We start from the raw sequence: 18924 nt of genomic DNA, 5'->3' as shown, positions 1-18924 counted from the left end.
TCAATTTGTTGTTTTAGTGCAGCCCGTAGGCTACAGTAATCCCTTTTCTGTTTTTTCTAAATGTCAAACTGTCATAGTGACGACTAAATCATCCAGTCAAACAAGAATCACAGTTTAATGTTTCCAATGAATGGTTTGGTTTGACTTGCTTGTCTTGTGATTTAACCTCAAAGACCTTAACCTCATTTTTGTTTCCTGTTGGGCTTCTTTGTCAGGATGGAGAACTGTGGGTATGTTTTCCAGATTTCTGGGATCAAAACCTGCGATAAGAAGAGGGCTTTGGTTCAGGGAATCAATAAGCTGGGTGGAAAATACATCGGTGGCTCAGTGAGTAGTGCTCCCTAATAAAAGATGGTAACAAGTATTACTCAACAGTCTTAAAGCTAATGTTTTTTTCATACTGTTGACTTTCATGTTTTTAACAATTTCCATGACATGATGATGTGAAAGCTATTAATTACACCTTAGACTCATGCAGTATGTGCAGGTATATAAACCCATTTCCAAAACTTTAGCAAATGTAAATATATACAGAATGTAGTGATTTTCAAATCTTAAAATAACTTTTTTTTTTCATTCTCAGTGAAGTATTAATCATTTAAAACAAAGTAATGTATAGTGATTTAAATGAAACGGCGCATCTCAAAAAAAGTTGCGACAGGTGGAAGTTTATCACTATGCAGCATCCTTTAATTTTTTTAACTTTAACATTGTTTTAACAGGAGTGCATATGTGTCTGAGAATTGAACATGACATGTTGCTGTGATTTTAGTACAGGAATGTTATCCCATTCTTGTCTGATATGGATTCAAGATACTTAAGTCTGTGTCTTCTTTGTCATATTCTTTGTTTCATGAAACGCTAAATGTTTTCAAAAAATGAGAGGTCTAATGGAGGCAGGCCAGTCCAGCACCCAGACTCTTCCACTTCAGAATAATTGATAAGGATATTAATAGATTTTGAGTGCAGATTTTGTTTTTTTTTTGTGATAATTTCCCCTATGTTACATGACTTTATTGCAGGTATACAAGCATGGTATCACCCATCTCATAACCCCCCAAGTTTTGTCCAGTGAGAAGTTTCTGGCTGCCTGTGCTGCAGGTGGGTCATGATGATTTTTTAGATTGTTTCATTATTGATTACTCCATTCGATTTCAATTCACTTTAGTTGCATCATTATTCCATTATCGTATGGTATATACTCTTTATGGTGGATGTTTAAGAAAACTCAACTGGTATATTCTCTGAATCACATTTTAAATAATTGAGTAGCTGTGCTAAACCACACAGTTGTTTGCAGTTTTCTCTTGTTCAAAGTCATATTGTTAACACACCTGTCACTGGATTGCTGCTTTCTCTTCTGCCAGGAAAGTGGGTTGTGACTCCAGAATATGTGTTGGACAGTGTCAAGTATGGCTCCTGGCTGGCAGAGGGTCCTTATGAAGTGGCTATTCTCACAAATTCCTCAACTTCTTTCCACCCTGTGAGACAGTGGAGGGAGAAGGTGGCCAATGGTAAAATAAAAGGTGCTTTCCAGGGATGGAAAGTACTGCTCATAGTTCAAGAGCCCACCAAAAGAGCCATGTTCAGACGGTAAGAAACCACTAAAGAATAATTTCAGCCACAAAACATTCACGTATGAATAAAATGGAAAGTAAAATACTGAATATGCTTTTCTTTATTCTGATTCAGGCTGCTTAACGCAGGCAGGGCAGAAGTATACAACTCCCCTCCTCCCTCTTACACCTCAATAACTCATGTCTTGGAAAAACCTGTGACGGAGAGCTCAAAATCCTACACTGCTCCTTGCTACCCAGTGAGCCATATAGTCCAGCACCTCTTTGGGGTAAGTTTGTGTCCAATTTATGTAAAAAGATATTATTGTAATTTGAATGTTGCCAAATCGTATATCATATATAATTGTTGTCGCCTCTGTTTTCATAAGACTCAGAACATATCTGCTTTTCACTCCTAAAATTAGATAAAAGTGAACCCAATTTAAAAAAAAAAAAAAAAAAAGGGGCGGGGGGACCTAAATATTAAACTAAAGACACAATAGTTGTTTCTCTGAGAAAAAAGTATCATGTGTTTTTTTTATTAGCTGTTATTGCTGTTATTGACATGAGCAGACACAGACAGACACACTTTAATGGACATTTTAATAGCCTCAAGTGGCTAAAATCTGTCACATGTATGCCAATAGTCACAATATAATCACCGGTATAAATATTAGGCTACACACAATATCATACCTACGGCCATGAAGTCAGTCAAACATCAGGCCATCAAACAACTGGTAGGCTATAAGTAAAGCCTGCACTTGCCTATGTTGAGCTTGGCAAGAGAACATGAGCGTTATTGATACAATAGAGATACAACTTACAGCAATGTCGACAAATTAGTTTCTACACAAAAATACAAAGATTTTGCATCCGACAAACCAGTTAAACAACAGGTTCCCTGAGTTCAAATCCAGCAGCATCTAGTATTCAGAGAGCTTTTATTGTTTAATATTTTTATCCCGATTTTTTTTCCCATTTTTTTTTAATCACCTGGTGCTCCTACCTAAGTCAGTCCTGGGCATTGCTCCTTCTACCAACCCCGGGAGGGCCCTGCACTGAGCTCAAATCTCCTTCTTAACCTGAGGAGTGAGCAGCCGCTTCTTTTCACCAGACAGGGTGGGGCTTCTCCCGCCGGACGTAGCGTGTGGAAGGATCACGTTATCACGCCCGGTTGGCCAGAGGGGGCATGTATAGCCCAGGACTGCTGCATGTTTTTGTGAGGGTAGCTCACATTAGCTACCCAAGGGAACACGGGGAGAACATGCAAACTCCACACAGAAAGGTCCTTTCGCCAACCCCACCCAAGGTGTGGGCGCTGAGGTCAGGGGGGAACTTAACACGGACTTCAGCGCCCACAGCGTCCCCGGCGGGAATTGAACCCAGGACCTTCTTGCACATGAAGGTTGATGCCCCAAAAGTGCACTGCACTGGACTTGGAAACAGAAAGGAAATGTTGCTGATCTTGGTGAATTTTTAGATGGCAATAGAAGACACTTAGGGCAGTGACAGTCTTCCCTCATCAGGTCAAAGGTCCAGTCATATATTATTGTTAACGTGATCAGTTTTGTGTGCGCGCACATGAAGGGCATTTCCTAACTGATATCCATCCAAATACATAGACTTAATGCAATACAAATGTGTATTTTACACATTTGTACAATGGTAATGGTACAATATATTAATACACTCATGCTAATAGTGCCGTAATGGCCAATAGTGCCAAAAGTGCCAGTATGAAACGTCTTGTTAAATCTAATCTATATCGGGTTTTTCTTAAGTAAATAAAATTTGATTCATGTACGTGCATTGTCTTAAGCGAACCAAATGTATTATTGTTAATTTTATTAGACAATGTTGTCTGCCTGATCGGTATTTCTGCAATTGTTTGATGTATTTTAGTGCAAATTGTAACCCACAATAATACTAGGTTTTTATTTATTTAATTTATCATTGCAGCTGTGATTTCTATATATTGTAGTTTTCCCTTTTAAAAATGCTTGCTGATATTCACATTTTATATATATATTTATATATATTAGTGCCGTCAAGCGATAAAATTTTTTTTTGCGATTAATTAATTAAGCTCTGTAATTAATTAATCTAATTAATCTCTTTTTTAATCGCACCTAAAAATTGCAGAGAAAAGCCCTCAACTTGAGGAGTTTTCCTTTAAATTCATTACATGATTGTGGCAGATCAAAAGATTCATATACAACAACAAAAAAAGTGGCTTTATAAAGTAATCTATTTTTTAACAGACTTGAAAAGACGCAGTCCTACTTTTTACATCCACTTGGCAAGAACATTCGCCAGCCTCTCGGTCGCAGATGTGCGCATGCGCCGGATGATCTCCTCGAGTTTAGTTTGGGGAAGAGTGTTGCTGTGGCAACATCGTTGCTACGTTGGCTGCGGCTGCGCTCGCGACCGGGTGCTTTGCGTTTATGTGGTAGGATAAACTTGAGCTGCTCAGGTGGTGAGCAAAGTCCTTTCCACAAAGAACTTATATCAATCTACCTTAATCAATGCTGCCGTCGGGGCGTTTTAGAAATCTAAATTCCCCATTCACTGGACCGACAACTTTCACATGCTCCTCCATTTCCACTTCTCTTCTCCGCTACTTACCGCTCCTTCCCATGTCCGTCCAGCTACAATGGAATCCTACCAGCGTCTGCTTAACACGCCCAAACACAGGGACAGCCAATCAATGTCCACTTCAAGGTGTGACGGACCATTGTTTTCCACCCACAACTCAAGCACAAGAAGACACAAACACAGATTTCAAAAGAAAGCCAACTCGCAAACAAAAAGCTAAGTTAGAGATTAAAAAATATATTAGGCAATTAAAATCATAACGTGCTAAATTTGCCTGTAATTCATTAATCGCAATTAACACACTAATTTGACACCCCTAATATATATAGTCAGTCCGGAAAGTATTCAGAACGCTTCACTTTTCCCACATTCTTTTATGTTACAGCCCTATGATAATAGGAATAAATTCATTTTTTTTCTCAGAATTCTACACAAAATATCCCATAATGACAACATGAAAGAAGTTTTGTTATGATTTTTGTAAATTTATAAAAAATAAAAAACTATAAATATCACCTGTGCATAAGTATTCAGAACGTTTGCCATGAAGCTCAAAATTGAGCTCTGGTTCATTCTGTTTCCACTGATCTCTCTCAAGTTGTTTCTACAGCTTAATCGGAGTCCACCTGTGGTGAATTCAGTTGATTGGACTTGATTTGGAAAGACACACACCTGTCTATATAAGCTCTCACAGTTGGCAGTGCATGTTGCAACACAAACCAAACATGAAGTCAAAAGAATTGTCTTCAGATCTCCGAAACAGGATTGTTTCGAGGCACAAATCTGGGGAAGGGTACAGAAACATTTCTGCTGCTTTGAAGGTCCCAGTGAGCACTGTGGCCTGCATCATCCTTAAATGGAAGAAGTTTGGAACCACCAGGAATCTCCCTAGAGCTGGCCGCCCGCCTAAGCTGAGCAATCGGGGGAGAAGGGCCTTAGTCAGAGAGGTGACCAAGGACCCGACGGTCACTGTCAGAACTCCAGCGTTCCTCTGTGGAGGGAGGAGAAACTTCAAGAAGGACAACCATCTCTGCAGCAATCCACCAATCAGGCTTGTATGGTAGAGTGGCCAGGCGCAAGCCCCTCCTTACTAAAAGGCACATGGCAGCCCGACTGGAGTTTGCCAAAAGGCACCTGGAGGACTCTCAGACCATGAGAAAAAAAATCCTCTGGTCTGATGAGACAAAGATTGAACTATTTGGCATGAATTCCACGCGTCGTGTTTGGAGGAGACCAGGCACCGCTCATCACCTGGAGAACACCATCCCTACAGTGAAGCATGGTGGTGGCAGCATCATGCTGTGGGGGTGTTTTTCATCAGCAGGACCTGGGCGACTAGTCAGGATTGAGGGAAAGATGAATGCAGCCATGTACAGATAAATCTTGGATGAAAACCTGATCCAGAGTGCTGTTGACCTCAGACTAGGACGACGCTTCATCTTTCAGCAGGACAACGACCCAAGGCACACAGCCAAAATATCAAAGGAGTGGCTTCAGAACAACCATGTCAATGTCCTTGAGCGGCCCAGCCAGAGCCCAGACCTGAATCCCATCGAACACATCTGGAGAGATCTGAAAATGGCTGTACACCGACGCTCCCCATCCAACCTTATGGAGCTTGAGAGGGTCTGTAAGGAAGAATGGGCAAAACTGCCCAAGAATAGGTGTGCCCAACTTGTAGCAACCTATTCAAAAAGACTTGAGGCTGTAATTGCTGCCAGAGGAGCTTCTACAAAGTATTAAGCAAATGTTATGAATACTTATGCTCATATGATTTCTTGTTATTTTTATTTTTAATACATTTACAAAAGTCGCATCAAAACTTCTTTCATGTTGTCATTATGGGGTGTTTTGTGTAGAATTCTGAGAAAAAAAAAAAGAATTTATTCCTATTATCAATAGGGCTGTAACGTAAAAGAATGTGGGAAAAGTGAAGCGTTCTGAATACTTTCCGGACTGACTGTATATACACATATATATTCTGCTCCTGACTGATAGATTGTTGACTTATTTTTGATTTCACATTCTGATTCTGATGGAAGAATGAAATCTGCAGTTTTTTTCAATCATTTTTTTTTTTTTTGACAGAGCAATCTTTTGGAGATTCATTTCCACATAAGAGAACCTTTTGCAGAGAACAAAGCTAGCTTTCCTAAGGATGACCTCTCTAACTTGGAGGCAGAGCTCAAGAGCTATGTTACTAAGAAGGAGGTGTGTATCTGTTATAGCTTTTTTTTTAATAATCTTTTTTATCTGAGTGCATGCTGCAGAAAAGTCTAAATTCATTTTAGGTCTGTATTATGAGAACTTACACTTCTTGTTTGCCCGTTTTGTTGTTTCACAAGGTTTTTATTATGGTCTTTTCCTTTAGGGCCGTCCAAGACTGTACTTCCTTGAATTTCTGGGTTACCATGACCCTTATCATCCTAACTCACAGGTAAATGTGCATACACATCAGCCCCAGCCATGAGCACATCAGATACACACAACTACAAGATAACTCTGTGTTTCATCAAGAAGATCAGGTCATTCAATTTCCTGTATGTCATGCATTTTAATAGAAAGTGACATCAAGAACAAGGGATCATCTAAACGAGGTCACTGATTTAACCACCACTCTCGGATGAAATGAGAGCTTTGATTGGCAGGCCTATTACCAAAACTCTCCTCTGTCCTGTCCATACCTTACCCAAGTGGACGTCCATCAGATTGCTATTACAAGTGCTCTTGTATTTCCATTCAGTACTTCCAGAGTCTATATGCTCTTTGCCAATAAGTGACGTTTAGCATGACCCCCAACAACCCTTGATGTCCATTCAGTTCTTATTTCTATTACCCTTATGCCCTCACTCTGCACCTTCTTTTATTGCTATATGTCTCTTTGAATGCCATATTTTGTCCTCCTTTCCATAAACTTTCTATATTTCATATCGTTCTGCTGTTCCTCCAGGCAATAGTAACAGACTTCCACAATGTAGGCACCATGATAGAATGCGGCTTCTTCATTGAAGCATTGGACTCCATCAGAAGTGTTTTGTTCCCAGGACTTCTGCCACCAGCAACGTACCTGATCTCCCTTTTAGAGTACGCACAGCAGGTAGGACCACATTACCAGAAAGGACAAATTCCCTCCTGCTGCTGCATGAGCCTGCAGTGTTGTACGAAAGGATTACTTGTTCCACAACATTTTTGGAATTTATATATCTGGCTTAGAGAGGCATTTTTATTGCACTTATTGTTGCTGTACTGAACTGTTCCTTTGACTTACAACTGATGTGTGTCTGTAAAGTATCTTATACACCCCCACACTTCCCACAGCCAACATAGACACTAGCCAAAAAAAAAAAGGTCTGCCACAATGTAGAACAAAGGACCATTTCTAAATTGTACTGTATTTATTTGGTGACGACAAGATGAAGAATACAAGCCCAACACATTGTTGCGGCTCCACTCTAGTTTGGCATTTGCTCTGCAAACTCAGATTTCCAAACCAGCAGAACCGTAACTCTTGTTTCACCACAGGGTAACACCACGTCTGTCTTCCTGAGAAATTTCCAGCAGGTCATGGACAGCCTGCTTATTACCAACCCTCCATGGCTGGCTCCTAGCGCAGTGAAAAAATATTATACTCAAGTGTTGCAGTGTCCTCGGTGTAAAATGGGCTTGTGGCCTTTTCTGGAGTCAGCAATCAGGTAAAATTGATGTCAAGTGAGGTATCTTGTAAAATTATTATTGCTTATGTTATAAGAAATCAGTATTTCCCCTTTTCATATTTAAGTTAACACTTTTTTTATTAATATTTTTTCAGTTTACAAACAGGCTGACAGCCACTGCAACTGACTAATCTAGAAAAAGAAATGTTGTCACAGTTATTCTGTGTGTTTTTCAAGTTACTGCTTGTCTCGAGATGTCACCTGTCATCCGCTGCCTGGACCTGATCTGCCAACACTGGTTCATTTCTATTGTGACATCGTGGCACTCTGCCTAAAGCTCTTTCAGGGAGAACTCTTCGCTCTCACCACTAGGTAAACAACTTTTTTTCTGTTTAGTACTTTTTCTGTTAAGTAACTAGCTATTTCTATTGTTTTCTAGATATACATGTGATGAAATTCCAAATCATAAAAAAGTTGGAGTCATATTGAAAATGCAAATTAAAAAAGAAAACATGGGGATTTATACACTTAATTTTTTGTCTTTTGTGCTTCTTTTGCGTCAGCTTAATTTATTTGTCAATATGCACCAACTTTTACATTTCAGATGAGTAACATTTTCAAAAAAAAAAGAAAAGAAAATTGGTCTGAGGGGTTTAGGGGGAGGAGAATTGGAAAAGCTGATATGAACAAGTGACTTTTACAATGATTTGAGACAAAAGCAGTATCCATTAAAGTGTTTTGAGTTGCAAGGAAGAAGAGAGGATCTCCAAATGCTTAAAAACTATGCTAAATAAAAAAATAGATAAAAAAAAGGAAAAAAAAAAGATCTGAAGAGATTCTACAGTGTATAATAACGCGATGATTTAGGAAATATCCTGGAATTTTTGTGAATAATGGGTAGTTCTGCCAGCCTGAGCAATTAAGTTAAAAAATGTATTGCCGTAACTGAAAATAATGTGCTCATAACTATTATTGCACACCATAAAAGTGACTTCACACTCATGCCATGTTGTGTTTAGGGGTTCAGTATAGTTACAGCTTTGGCACAGAAACTGCTCGTGAGCTGACCTTATGTGTGTTTTTATGGACTTATGGTGTTTTCCAGGGGACAAGGGTTCAAACAAGTGATGTGCAGGATGGTTAGGTAGCTGAGGAACAAGATAAACATATGGATACTTGACTCTCCTCTCTGACTGGTCTCGAAGAGAGAGTGTGTAAAGAGTATTGAGATTAACTTTTCCAAAGTTGTTTTGGCACGTAGGCCATGATTACAGGCCTGAAATCCAAAAGCAGATGCATGTTGACAAATAAAATGAATGAAACAGGTTAGGAAAAAAAAAGGCCCTGTTTATACTGTTTTTAAAGAAATAATAATGTTTGGATTTGATATGCATCTAGATTTTCTGATTGCAGTTGTATAATTGAGTAATTCAGTTGTTTATGCAAATGTTGCTATTTTTTTTCCCCAGTAATTGATATTATGGGTAGCTTCAAATGATCAGTGTTCCCTTTATTTACACATGGACTTCTGTTGCTCAGAGACTTTGGGCTGCCACAGGGAACTCAAGTCACGTCCACCTCCACATCGGGCTCATTAATGTATGGAACCTTCTGGACCATTTGGGAACGCTCCACGTTGTTGTCCTGCGCTGTGAAACGACTAATTCACCTCTTACTACAGGCTGCCATGAAGGTGTAGTGCCTGTCTATTCCCATCTGATAAAGTGTTAGATATTCATACCACTTAAAGAATAGGGTTCTTTTTGAAGTATAATAATTATTTGTACTATTAATGACTGTTATTCTTAGAGCTTGTAAGGGACAAAGTGTGATGCCGTTTATTGTCACTGAAGGACTACACTGCGGGAGATGACAAGCAGAAGCTGGATTTGGCAGACATGCTGCTGCAGCTGCTTACTGTGTTGGTGGAGTTCTGGTGTCAGCAGCACCTCAGACTGAACAGGAGCCTGGTGGAAAGAGGCCTCAGGGACCTATCGGAGCACCTTTCTCTTATTAGCCAGGGTATGTTCTCAAAACCGGAATAACAGAAAAACATTGTTTGTAGTTGGGTGCTTCTTGTCCTTGGGTTCACGGTTGAGGTTTTGTTTTATTTTATGTATTTATTTTTCTTCCTAAAAGACCCAAATAGAGTTGAAATAAACGTTTTCAGGCAGATGAGTATGTTTGAAGCAGTTTTATTGTAGATTTTGGCGGTGAATTTTGGCACTTTTGATCATGCCTCTAAAAGACACTTCAAATCTTAGATATATTATTATCTGCAAAATAACAATAAACGCTTTTGATTAGATGTTAGCCCACATATTTCCTCTTTGTTCTTTCCTGCAGATTTATCTCCAGCTGTTTTGGTAGAGCTGGTTGCCAGGGTCCGCTCTACCAGAATAAAGATGGTGATGGCTGATGGCATATTCAGGAACCTCTGCTGCAGAAATGGATTTACTCTGGGAGATGAACCTCTCTCTCTCAAGAAAATGGTGTGCATTTTGTCCTTGTTTGTTTTTTTTTTTGCTTTTTACAAATTTTTTGAGTGCTGGATTTACTCTCCTCCTCCCTCTTACACCTCAATCACTCATGTCGTGGCAAAACCTGTGGCAGAGAGCGATTTACATTCACTGTTTGTTTCTCTCTTTCTTTCATCATATGAAAAATATAATAAATGAAGACCAGTCCACAATACTTTTTTTTTCTAAAGTGATCTATTTTGCACTCCAGTGCACTTGATTTTTAGATAAAGTGAATAATTAACATAAATAAAATCCCAAAGGAAGTCCAAAACATTATTGCATACCACCCTCAGCGGCAAGACTACTTGCACTTCATGTGTCTGAATTGATTTTTGTTTACTTCCTTTATTAAATAGTAGATTATCTCAGATTGCTGAGTGACTTGACCTGCTAATCAATTGAGCAAATACCCATATCTTGTTTGATCACTACTTTATTTTATGAGAATCTCCTGCTTTACAGTTTTTGCCTTAGTTTGATGTCTTTTTGTTGTCTGAATGGGTTAAATTGAAACTCTGGAGAAAAAAAAAATCACTCTGCTTTTAACTAATTTTGGTGTAATTAGAGCAGAGGATCATAGACTTGTGTTATAATTACTTTTAATCCATTACTGGTGAATAGTTTAAGAAATTAGTCAAATATTTAGAATGCCATACATTAAAGTTGTTTTTTTTTCTTCCCTTTGACCATTGTGCTTTTGCATTATAAAAATCTGTTCTGCATTCTGCATTTGTTAAAGAGCTAATTTAGAAATTAGTCTAAACTACATTACAGTTCTGTGCAGTGGACAGATTGCTGAAATGGTCTGAGCATTATATAATGTTGCAGTAGAACATCTGGCTGTCTCACTCGCCACAGTCACTGTGCCTCCTCAATTCCCCAGTGACACCGACATCCACTTGAAGTGTAAAGGTGCTGTCTAACCTCATGTGTGTCTGTGTGACTTCTGACAGGTGCTTTCTTACCTGCCTGCTCTGGGATGTTTAGCTCAGGGCCCCAGTGGTGCTTACCAAACGAATTGTCCCACCTCCCACAGCTGCACTGGGGAAGGAAGCGGCTGCAGGTCAGTCACATACAGCTGTCTTTCAGTAACTCTGTTAGTTTTCATTCTGTAATTTCACAAGAACACTACAGCAAAACGTGCAAAAACATACATGCACATGTACAAGCTGTGCAAAGGTCCTTATTAAGGTCCATATTTTAATCAGTGATTCGATTTTTGACCAGATAAAAACTTTCTCATATTCACAAAACCTTTAACAAAAGATTGTCAAAGTCAGATTTTTGTTTTTGTTTTTAGGTTTTATCCAATATTTTGCTTGCTTGTGTGCATCTAAAATAACAGAGCTATTCAACCAGGACTGGGCTATGCCTGCTATGTCTGGTTTCCCCCCACATAGTTAAGGATAGACAGCACAGGTTGAAGCAAAACAAGTGAAAATGTAAAGATCCCAGATGAAACGTGAGTGAAAAGGAACAAAGGAACACCTGGAGAGAGCAGGATTGTGTGAAGGTGAAGAGCAGAGATGCATGAATAGGTGGGTGAGTAAGTTTGGGGGCGGTGAGGGAAAGCTGCAGACAGACAAGTTAGAGGTCAGACAGAATGTCAGGAGTTGGCATGTGATGGGTCATGCCCAGGTCTGATCCTATCAGTGTGTGCTGGCAGACGAGAGGGGTGCACGGGGAGGTTAAGCCACTCCTTACACATGCACACATACTGAGTCTGATTTGGACAGTGAGACGAGACAGATGAGGATATCCCATCAGGCCCTAGCATGCTCCCTTATGACCACCAGCTCTCAGCTCTCACTCCCCCTCCCCACCTCTCTTGATCCACCCTTGCATACTAAATCCCTCTCTCAATGCAATCAAACGCATTCTCCCTCTTTCCATAACCCATATCAGACATCTGCTCCTCCACCAGCAGGTATTTGGCCTGGAGAAGGGCAGGAGTCACCAGGGAGCAGGTTCATTTAAAGGCTACTGGTTCATGCATGGACCGCTCCCGTCTTCTCTCCATCATAGCTCTTTTTTTCTGCTCTCCCTACATTTTCAATTCTTTATTTTATTTTGAAAAAGACACGAGAGAGACTGAATAAAATAGGGAATGTAGTCTGTGCAGAAGACATAGAAATGCCAAAGGCCTTGTAAAATCATTTGACCCTAAAAGAAAGAATGAAACCAAAATGACAATGTCTGTGATAAACCAAACGTCAAATCTTGTTTTCTAGTTTTAATGGTTTAATTTAAGATCTTATTGATCTGTACATTCTTAATCAAATACTACATTTTCTGTTGAAGCATTTAAATGAGAAAGCTGAGAAAAGTACAATGGGTAATGTAAATATTTTAAATATTCATTGTAAAAAATAAAAAAACAGGCTATATTTGTTGTTCCTGTTTAAGATGGCCAGGTGGATGAAACAAAAAAGAAAAGATGCAATGTTAAATGCTCAAACGTGGTTATGTTTTCAGTAAATAATTGTGTGAAATGGCTTTCAAACTGAGAATACAAGACAATCCTCGCAATGTGTTGGATTTACTTAAGGAGCCATAGGAGGCCATAAAGTTTGTGTCCCTTTTATCTTTCATTTCTGGCTGTAAAACACATTAAGCTTTCTTTTTTGTTTTTTTTTCCTTGTGGGACAAGAGGCTGTTACAATTCTATATGAGAAACAGCAAATGTGTTTCTTCTGCTCCAGCAGACAGACTGGCTTCAGGGCACATGTCCAAGCTGTACCAAGCTGACAGGGTGTCTGATTGACCGACTGCTTGGATGACCGTTTAACTTGCTGGCTGGGTGCATGGCACTAAGTGCTGTTAGCAGAAGGGAAGCTGTAATTAAAGTTAGGGTTTCCTCCGGCTGGCTTAATCAAGCTATATGCATTGCCCTATTGCTGCTATCTTTGCAAGGCACTTGAAAATGTCATTATTGATTTTGTCCAGGCCTTTGTCCCTAACTAAAGGATCTATGATGATATTGGCATTATCACACCGCCATTACAATACAGGCCACTGAAATGTCATATATTGTGCCTACAGTTTAGTTTGAAAATATTACACTGATGGGCCACTTTCAACAAGTTTAAATTGTTTTCTTTCTTACTTCATCTGATATTTTAATCCTCTGGTAGAGACATGATGCAGTTTGGCAAAACAAATACAAAAATATATCATATCTCAAAAAAACGTTATATCATATATCTTTACTATTTAAAAAAAAAAAAAAAAAAAATCAACCCATTCAGAGTGAAGTTCTGTTTAAATCAGCCTTCTAAAACCCAATGTTTTTACACAAACCTTTTTTTCCCATTATGGTCTCAGGATAATGTAAGACATGAAATAAGATCGATTTGTTAGATTTAACCTTCTGCTTGCATGTAATGTATGCATGTCTTCAAAATAAGCCTTTAAAACTGTTAAAAATGTCTTATTGTTTGTGTTATAGTGGCACTATGTCATAGTGTCATAATAGCCATAACAAAGGACATGCATTACTTTAATTACTGGTCAAAACTTTCTTCAGTCTGTCTCCAAAGGCACACTCTGCTCCAGGCCAAGGCTCAATAGCTGTACTACGAGAATTTATTGAAGTAGATCGGGGGGGCGGGGGGACACAGGCATTCACAAGCCAAGTACACTACTGATGTCCACACAGGTTGGCAGGAGTGGTGGCTAGGGGGCACTTGGGTGAGGGTGTTGGAGATGAGAAACGGTGCAAGCTCATCATAGAAAGCATTATGGAGTTCTTCTTGCAGACACAAGCACACACATAGCTTGTCTCATATGTTCTCAGCTTTGTCCTTGCTAATGACAAGCAACGTGACAGGATGTGTGTTTCCTCCTCACTGCTGGGAGCTCCTTCCTGGCTCTGAAACAACCCAATTACCAGGGAACAAGGCTCTTCCCTGTAATACGGATGGCACTCCACTTCAACATGACGCATGCGCACGTGCACGGACGTATACACAAGACACCTGTCAGGCTTCATGCAGGCAGATCCTCTATACCCACACGCAGGAATGGTGACAGCCCACAGCTATTAGCACGCCACTACTTTGAAGAGGCTTCACTTTCTTTTACTAGTTATTCCTCCTAATGTGCTTGCTCACATCGAATTCTTCGTCTCTGCGTTTGAAGCGTTAAGTGGGAGGAAGAGTGCTTTGGAGACAGGAATAGAGGATAGGATGTGTGAAGTGTATGCGGCCAGCACAGTGGGAGTTTGACAGATATTGTCAGATTTCATAAAAGACGTTACTGTGCCACGAGGGATTAATTTGCTAATGGCAGTTTCAGAATAGCACTGGTTCTACTTTCTGTACCATTGGGTTTCCTTGCTTTCATGCGGCATTGGTAAGTCACTGAAACATTGGAATTGTGTGAATTATGGATAATAACTATGCAAAAATTGCATATTTCCCTTAAACCCTTGGACCATGTTCTTCATCTCTGTACAGAACTCAGAGCTCCTCGGTGAATGAAACATGCCTGGAGAGGGAGAACATCCCTAAAGGGTTGCACAGAGTCAACGCAGCAGGTATGGTACATGCACATATATACACACACACACACATAGCAGCCTTTTAATGGACTGATGCGCTACAGTTGGTCATCATTAAAAAGAAACATGATAGCTCTGTCAACACTGAGTTTAATGAACAGCACATAATGTATGGACAGAGTGATTGATTTACATCAGACCTTATTTCCATCCAGCCAGCTGGAAGAGCAACTTGACTGCATAATTGGGGCTGCTGTATATGTTTGAACTGCATTACTGCCTCTTTATCTATTTGAATTGAAATTCAACATTATTTTGTTTGGTTCATGTCTTACCCCAAGTTTCTTTTCCTTTTTTTTTTTTTAAGCATTGAAAAAATACGTGTCATGAACAGAGATAATGGGCTTCTCATATAAAGTTGTAACTACTGTTAGTACGTGCAGTGTGCCTTAGATCTCCATTTTAGGGGTATTAAAAGGAGCAATTAGGGTACAGATGCAAATATAGAGCAGCTACACTGGTGGAACTTACAGCATTCGTAGGCACTGCACTCTGCATGAACTCTCTCAAGTGTCAGAGCTCATATCTCCCCCTCCACCTGATCAGAAAGGCCAGTGCAAAGAAGGGGTGGAAGGTAAGGGAGAGAGACTAGAGCAGGAAGGGCTGAGGCAGGAGACTCAAGGCTGTTGGCATGTGTTGTTTTTCTACTACGTGATCTCTGTACCGATGCGCTCGGCATTAATTTTTGATGAACCATTGGCACTGCATCCTCCCCTCTCACCCTATCATCCCTTCCTCTCTCATCCCCTTTTCTCCCTTTTTATTTTTCTCTTACAGCCTCTTTCACTCAGATAAGTGAGCTTGGCTTCTTGTTTTCTGCACATCTTTGCTTTAGAGGAACTCTTTTTGCCTTGTTGAACCTCTGTACCTTTGTCACAGTAGCTGAAGGGGGTTTAGAGATTTGGGAGCAACTTCTCTTTTTAGATTGCAGTTACTTCTTGAACCTCAGCACAAATATAAATTTTAATGAGCCCATATATATACTATATGTATAGTCTCAAGAAGGACCTGCTGAGGGTAATTTATTTTATTGTTGTTCATAACAATGTAAGATTACTTTACATTGTCAAGAACAACAGTGACTGGATAGGTCATACAGAAACCTCCTAAATGACCTCCACTGGCAACAGGTCAGTCACACTTAACAAGTTGTCAGGACATTTAACATTAACAAAACTGGGGGAAATACAGAAATAGCATGTGACAAATTGATTCAATAACTTTATTTTATTCCTGCTCTTATTGTTTATGATGATCTGATGTGTTCATTCATCCATGTAAAGCACTTTGGTTGCCTCCATGTTTAAAATCTGTTATCTAAATAAAGTTGCCTCGCACCGCTTTGAGCAGCAAAAGGTTGAGCTAGTATTATTTTAAATCATGTTATTAAGCCCATTCTTTTTTTTTTTTTTATATAGCCTTGCATCTGATTATTTTGGGTTGCAGACTTGATTATGCTCAGCTTTCTTTAAGTTGTGGCACAGCTTTTCCATCTGTTTGAAGTGTGGACTTTGACTGGACCAATGCAAAATGTTGATTTATTTCTCTTTTTTTCTTTTTCTTTTTTTTTTTTTTGTTTGGCTGTCCTGTTGGATTTGGTTTTGGTGTGGTTTGGATCATTGTCCAGTGGAGATCATGGTTGACCAAATCCCTTCAAACTGCCTTGGTCCTACCTATAAGCTGCCCCAAATCATCACTCCTCTACTACTGTGCTTGACATTTGGTGTGCAGTGTTTCTGCTGATGTGTTAGGTTTGGTTTTTGACAAAATGTGCATTGCATTATGACTAGACAACTAGATTTTTTGTACACTTATTAGGAATCATCTTTTTCCTGTTGAATGCTGGACTTCAAATAATATTGAAATGGCCTTATACTTTTATCGTCTGAATTGCTTCTCTAAGATCACTGCTGATGTCTTTCCTCCTCGTCATTTCATCAACACAGTTCTGGATGCTTCGGCAGGCTGCCAAAATATCTGCTTTTATAGTGATCTGCACTTAGATTAATTGTGTTACTTATTGCCCATAATAACAACAATAACAAATAATAATAACAACAATTGTCATGGGTTTGCAAGTGTATTTTATCAACATTAGCAGCACTTTGCTGCTACTTACCCATTTAATTTCCATGGGACATAGGCTTTCAAATGTATTTTAGCTTATTTTTTGTTTGCTAAATAATGACACCTTGTATTATATCATGCGTTGTCCATTTGAGGTATTTTTTGCTTATGCACTTTTTACTGCGGTTGGATTATTTTTAAACTGTCTTTGGTTTCTTTGTACAGTTGTTTTATTTGGGTCTTAAGTACATTTTCATACTGTTTGAAGACCAGCATCATTCTACAGTGAAAAAACAACTGCACCTCAACAACATTTGTCTATATTTTAAGGACTGCTGTCTATGTTGGCTTAAACACTGAGTTTGAAAGTTCATTCAACATTCTCACCAGCTGGACACAAAATTATAAAATACACACACCTACAGTACAATGTGTGTAGCTGTATGTTTCATAGATTATGTTATACTGAAGCTGCATTTCTCTGACAGTTTAAAAAGGTGTATGTATACATATCTGCCCTAGCCTTCCGTCATACTTCAGACCGGTTACTGTGGCGATAAAGAAAAAAAAAAAAAGAGGCAAGGGACATAATTATAATGCATTAATTAAATTGGGTGCTGTTGTTTTTCCTTCTATAAACCAGAACATAGAGTAGATGTTCATTTACTCGTGTTTCAGATGGTTAGCAATGCTGTCTTATTACTTCCTGTTCAGAGGGAATGGGATCTGTTGCAACTCCCCACTGGTATTTTTGACAGATTAAATGGTGTTAGCCTGCAGTCTTTACTAGTGGGATTTTTAGATGATGGTGTTTTACGTTAGGATCATTCCATTTTTTTTTTTTTTGTCACAGTGAAAGCTGTCGTAATCTTGACTTTGGGGGAATTAGCATGCTGCCATTGCTTTTGGAGCCACAGACAGTAGTAGTTTTCAAATAAGTTAAAACACATCCAATAACAAGCCACAGAATACCATCCTAACACATTCCTAACAAATAGCATTGTTACAGGCTTCCAGCAGCTTTTTGGTTCAGGGATCAGTGGGCCAAGCAGCCCTTTACAGAAGTGTAGCAAGCAGACTGAGAGATATAAAGAGCAATACATACATTTAACTTTTCTATTAAAGTGTGAAATGGGGGATTTATTGAAAAGGACAGGCGGATTTATCCTTTCCGTGCTTGTAAATGCTGAGCATGCAATTACCCCTATAATAGAAGCGTTGTGTCCAAATTGGAGCCATTTAAGTGATTTAACAGTGCGTGGATTGGACTTGGCATTTGCGAGGATGTGTACACATGGGGTGTAGTGGAAAAGGTGTTTAATCACAGCATTTTAGCGCCTGGTAATAACAGCAGACCACAAAGAACTTTCACGTCCTACACAGTGCAGCTTACTCATTAGGGACTTTAGTTTGGACTTTGCTCCGCCCTCAGTTTTGGTGCACTTTATTTTTAGTTTGAAATGTTGGCTTGCTCCTCTGATGGACAGTATATTCTCATGCTCACACTGTACAGCCACTAGATTATCTGTTTTGTCAGTCACAAGCAAATGCATTTTCTTCACACAGAAGATGTGAAACAAATATGTTCCATTAAGAGGACTTCATCTGTGATGCAAAAAAATAGCTCATGATTATTATTTTTTTGTTTGAGAATGATCATCGATCAGCATTATTTTTATCTTGTAGAATAATGCTTTTAAAGCATTACTTTCACTTATTCCTATCACCCAAAAAATAAATAGATAAATAAATAACATCCACACAGTCATCACTGTTTGATAGAATCCTTTTATACTTCTCTGGTGTTTGTCTACACTCTAGAGAGTTTAGCTGAGATAACACGCATTACTTGTCAGTAATATGGTTAAACAATAAGTACGAGTGCGGAACAGAAACAATTGTTGGTTTTGCTCCGATTTCTGTATTTGTTATATTGTAGTTGTATAATCATATGTACATTGGCAATA

General features: G+C 39.1%; 1 protein-coding gene across 3 annotated transcripts in view; it reads left to right on the top strand.

The window, feature by feature from the left end:
* slf1 (SMC5-SMC6 complex localization factor 1) overlaps window positions 1-18924 on the top strand; it is a 42928-nt gene that overhangs the window by 3166 nt on the left and 20838 nt on the right. For 2 of the 3 annotated variants that reach the window (XM_061729949.1, XM_061729948.1), the window contains exons 2-15: window positions 216-327; window positions 1023-1101; window positions 1368-1593; window positions 1693-1846; window positions 6243-6365; window positions 6526-6591; window positions 7105-7251; window positions 7677-7846; window positions 8045-8179; window positions 9347-9500; window positions 9661-9829; window positions 10154-10299; window positions 11283-11392; window positions 14787-14866. In XM_061729949.1, the coding sequence (XP_061585933.1) occupies window positions 217-327; window positions 1023-1101; window positions 1368-1593; window positions 1693-1846; window positions 6243-6365; window positions 6526-6591; window positions 7105-7251; window positions 7677-7846; window positions 8045-8179; window positions 9347-9500; window positions 9661-9829; window positions 10154-10299; window positions 11283-11392; window positions 14787-14866 (1870 nt within the window). In that variant the 5' untranslated portion in view covers window position 216. The remainder of the gene's footprint in view (window positions 1-215; window positions 328-1022; window positions 1102-1367; window positions 1594-1692; window positions 1847-6242; window positions 6366-6525; window positions 6592-7104; window positions 7252-7676; window positions 7847-8044; window positions 8180-9346; window positions 9501-9660; window positions 9830-10153; window positions 10300-11282; window positions 11393-14786; window positions 14867-18924) is intronic. The other variant, XM_061729950.1, reaches the window with a different exon arrangement.

This window comes from Cololabis saira, chromosome 9, assembly GCF_033807715.1.
Source record: "Cololabis saira isolate AMF1-May2022 chromosome 9, fColSai1.1, whole genome shotgun sequence".
NCBI classification, from domain to species: domain Eukaryota; kingdom Metazoa; phylum Chordata; class Actinopteri; order Beloniformes; family Belonidae; genus Cololabis; species Cololabis saira.
Note: the sequence above shows the minus strand (reverse complement) of the source record. Positions and strands in the feature narration are given on the sequence as shown.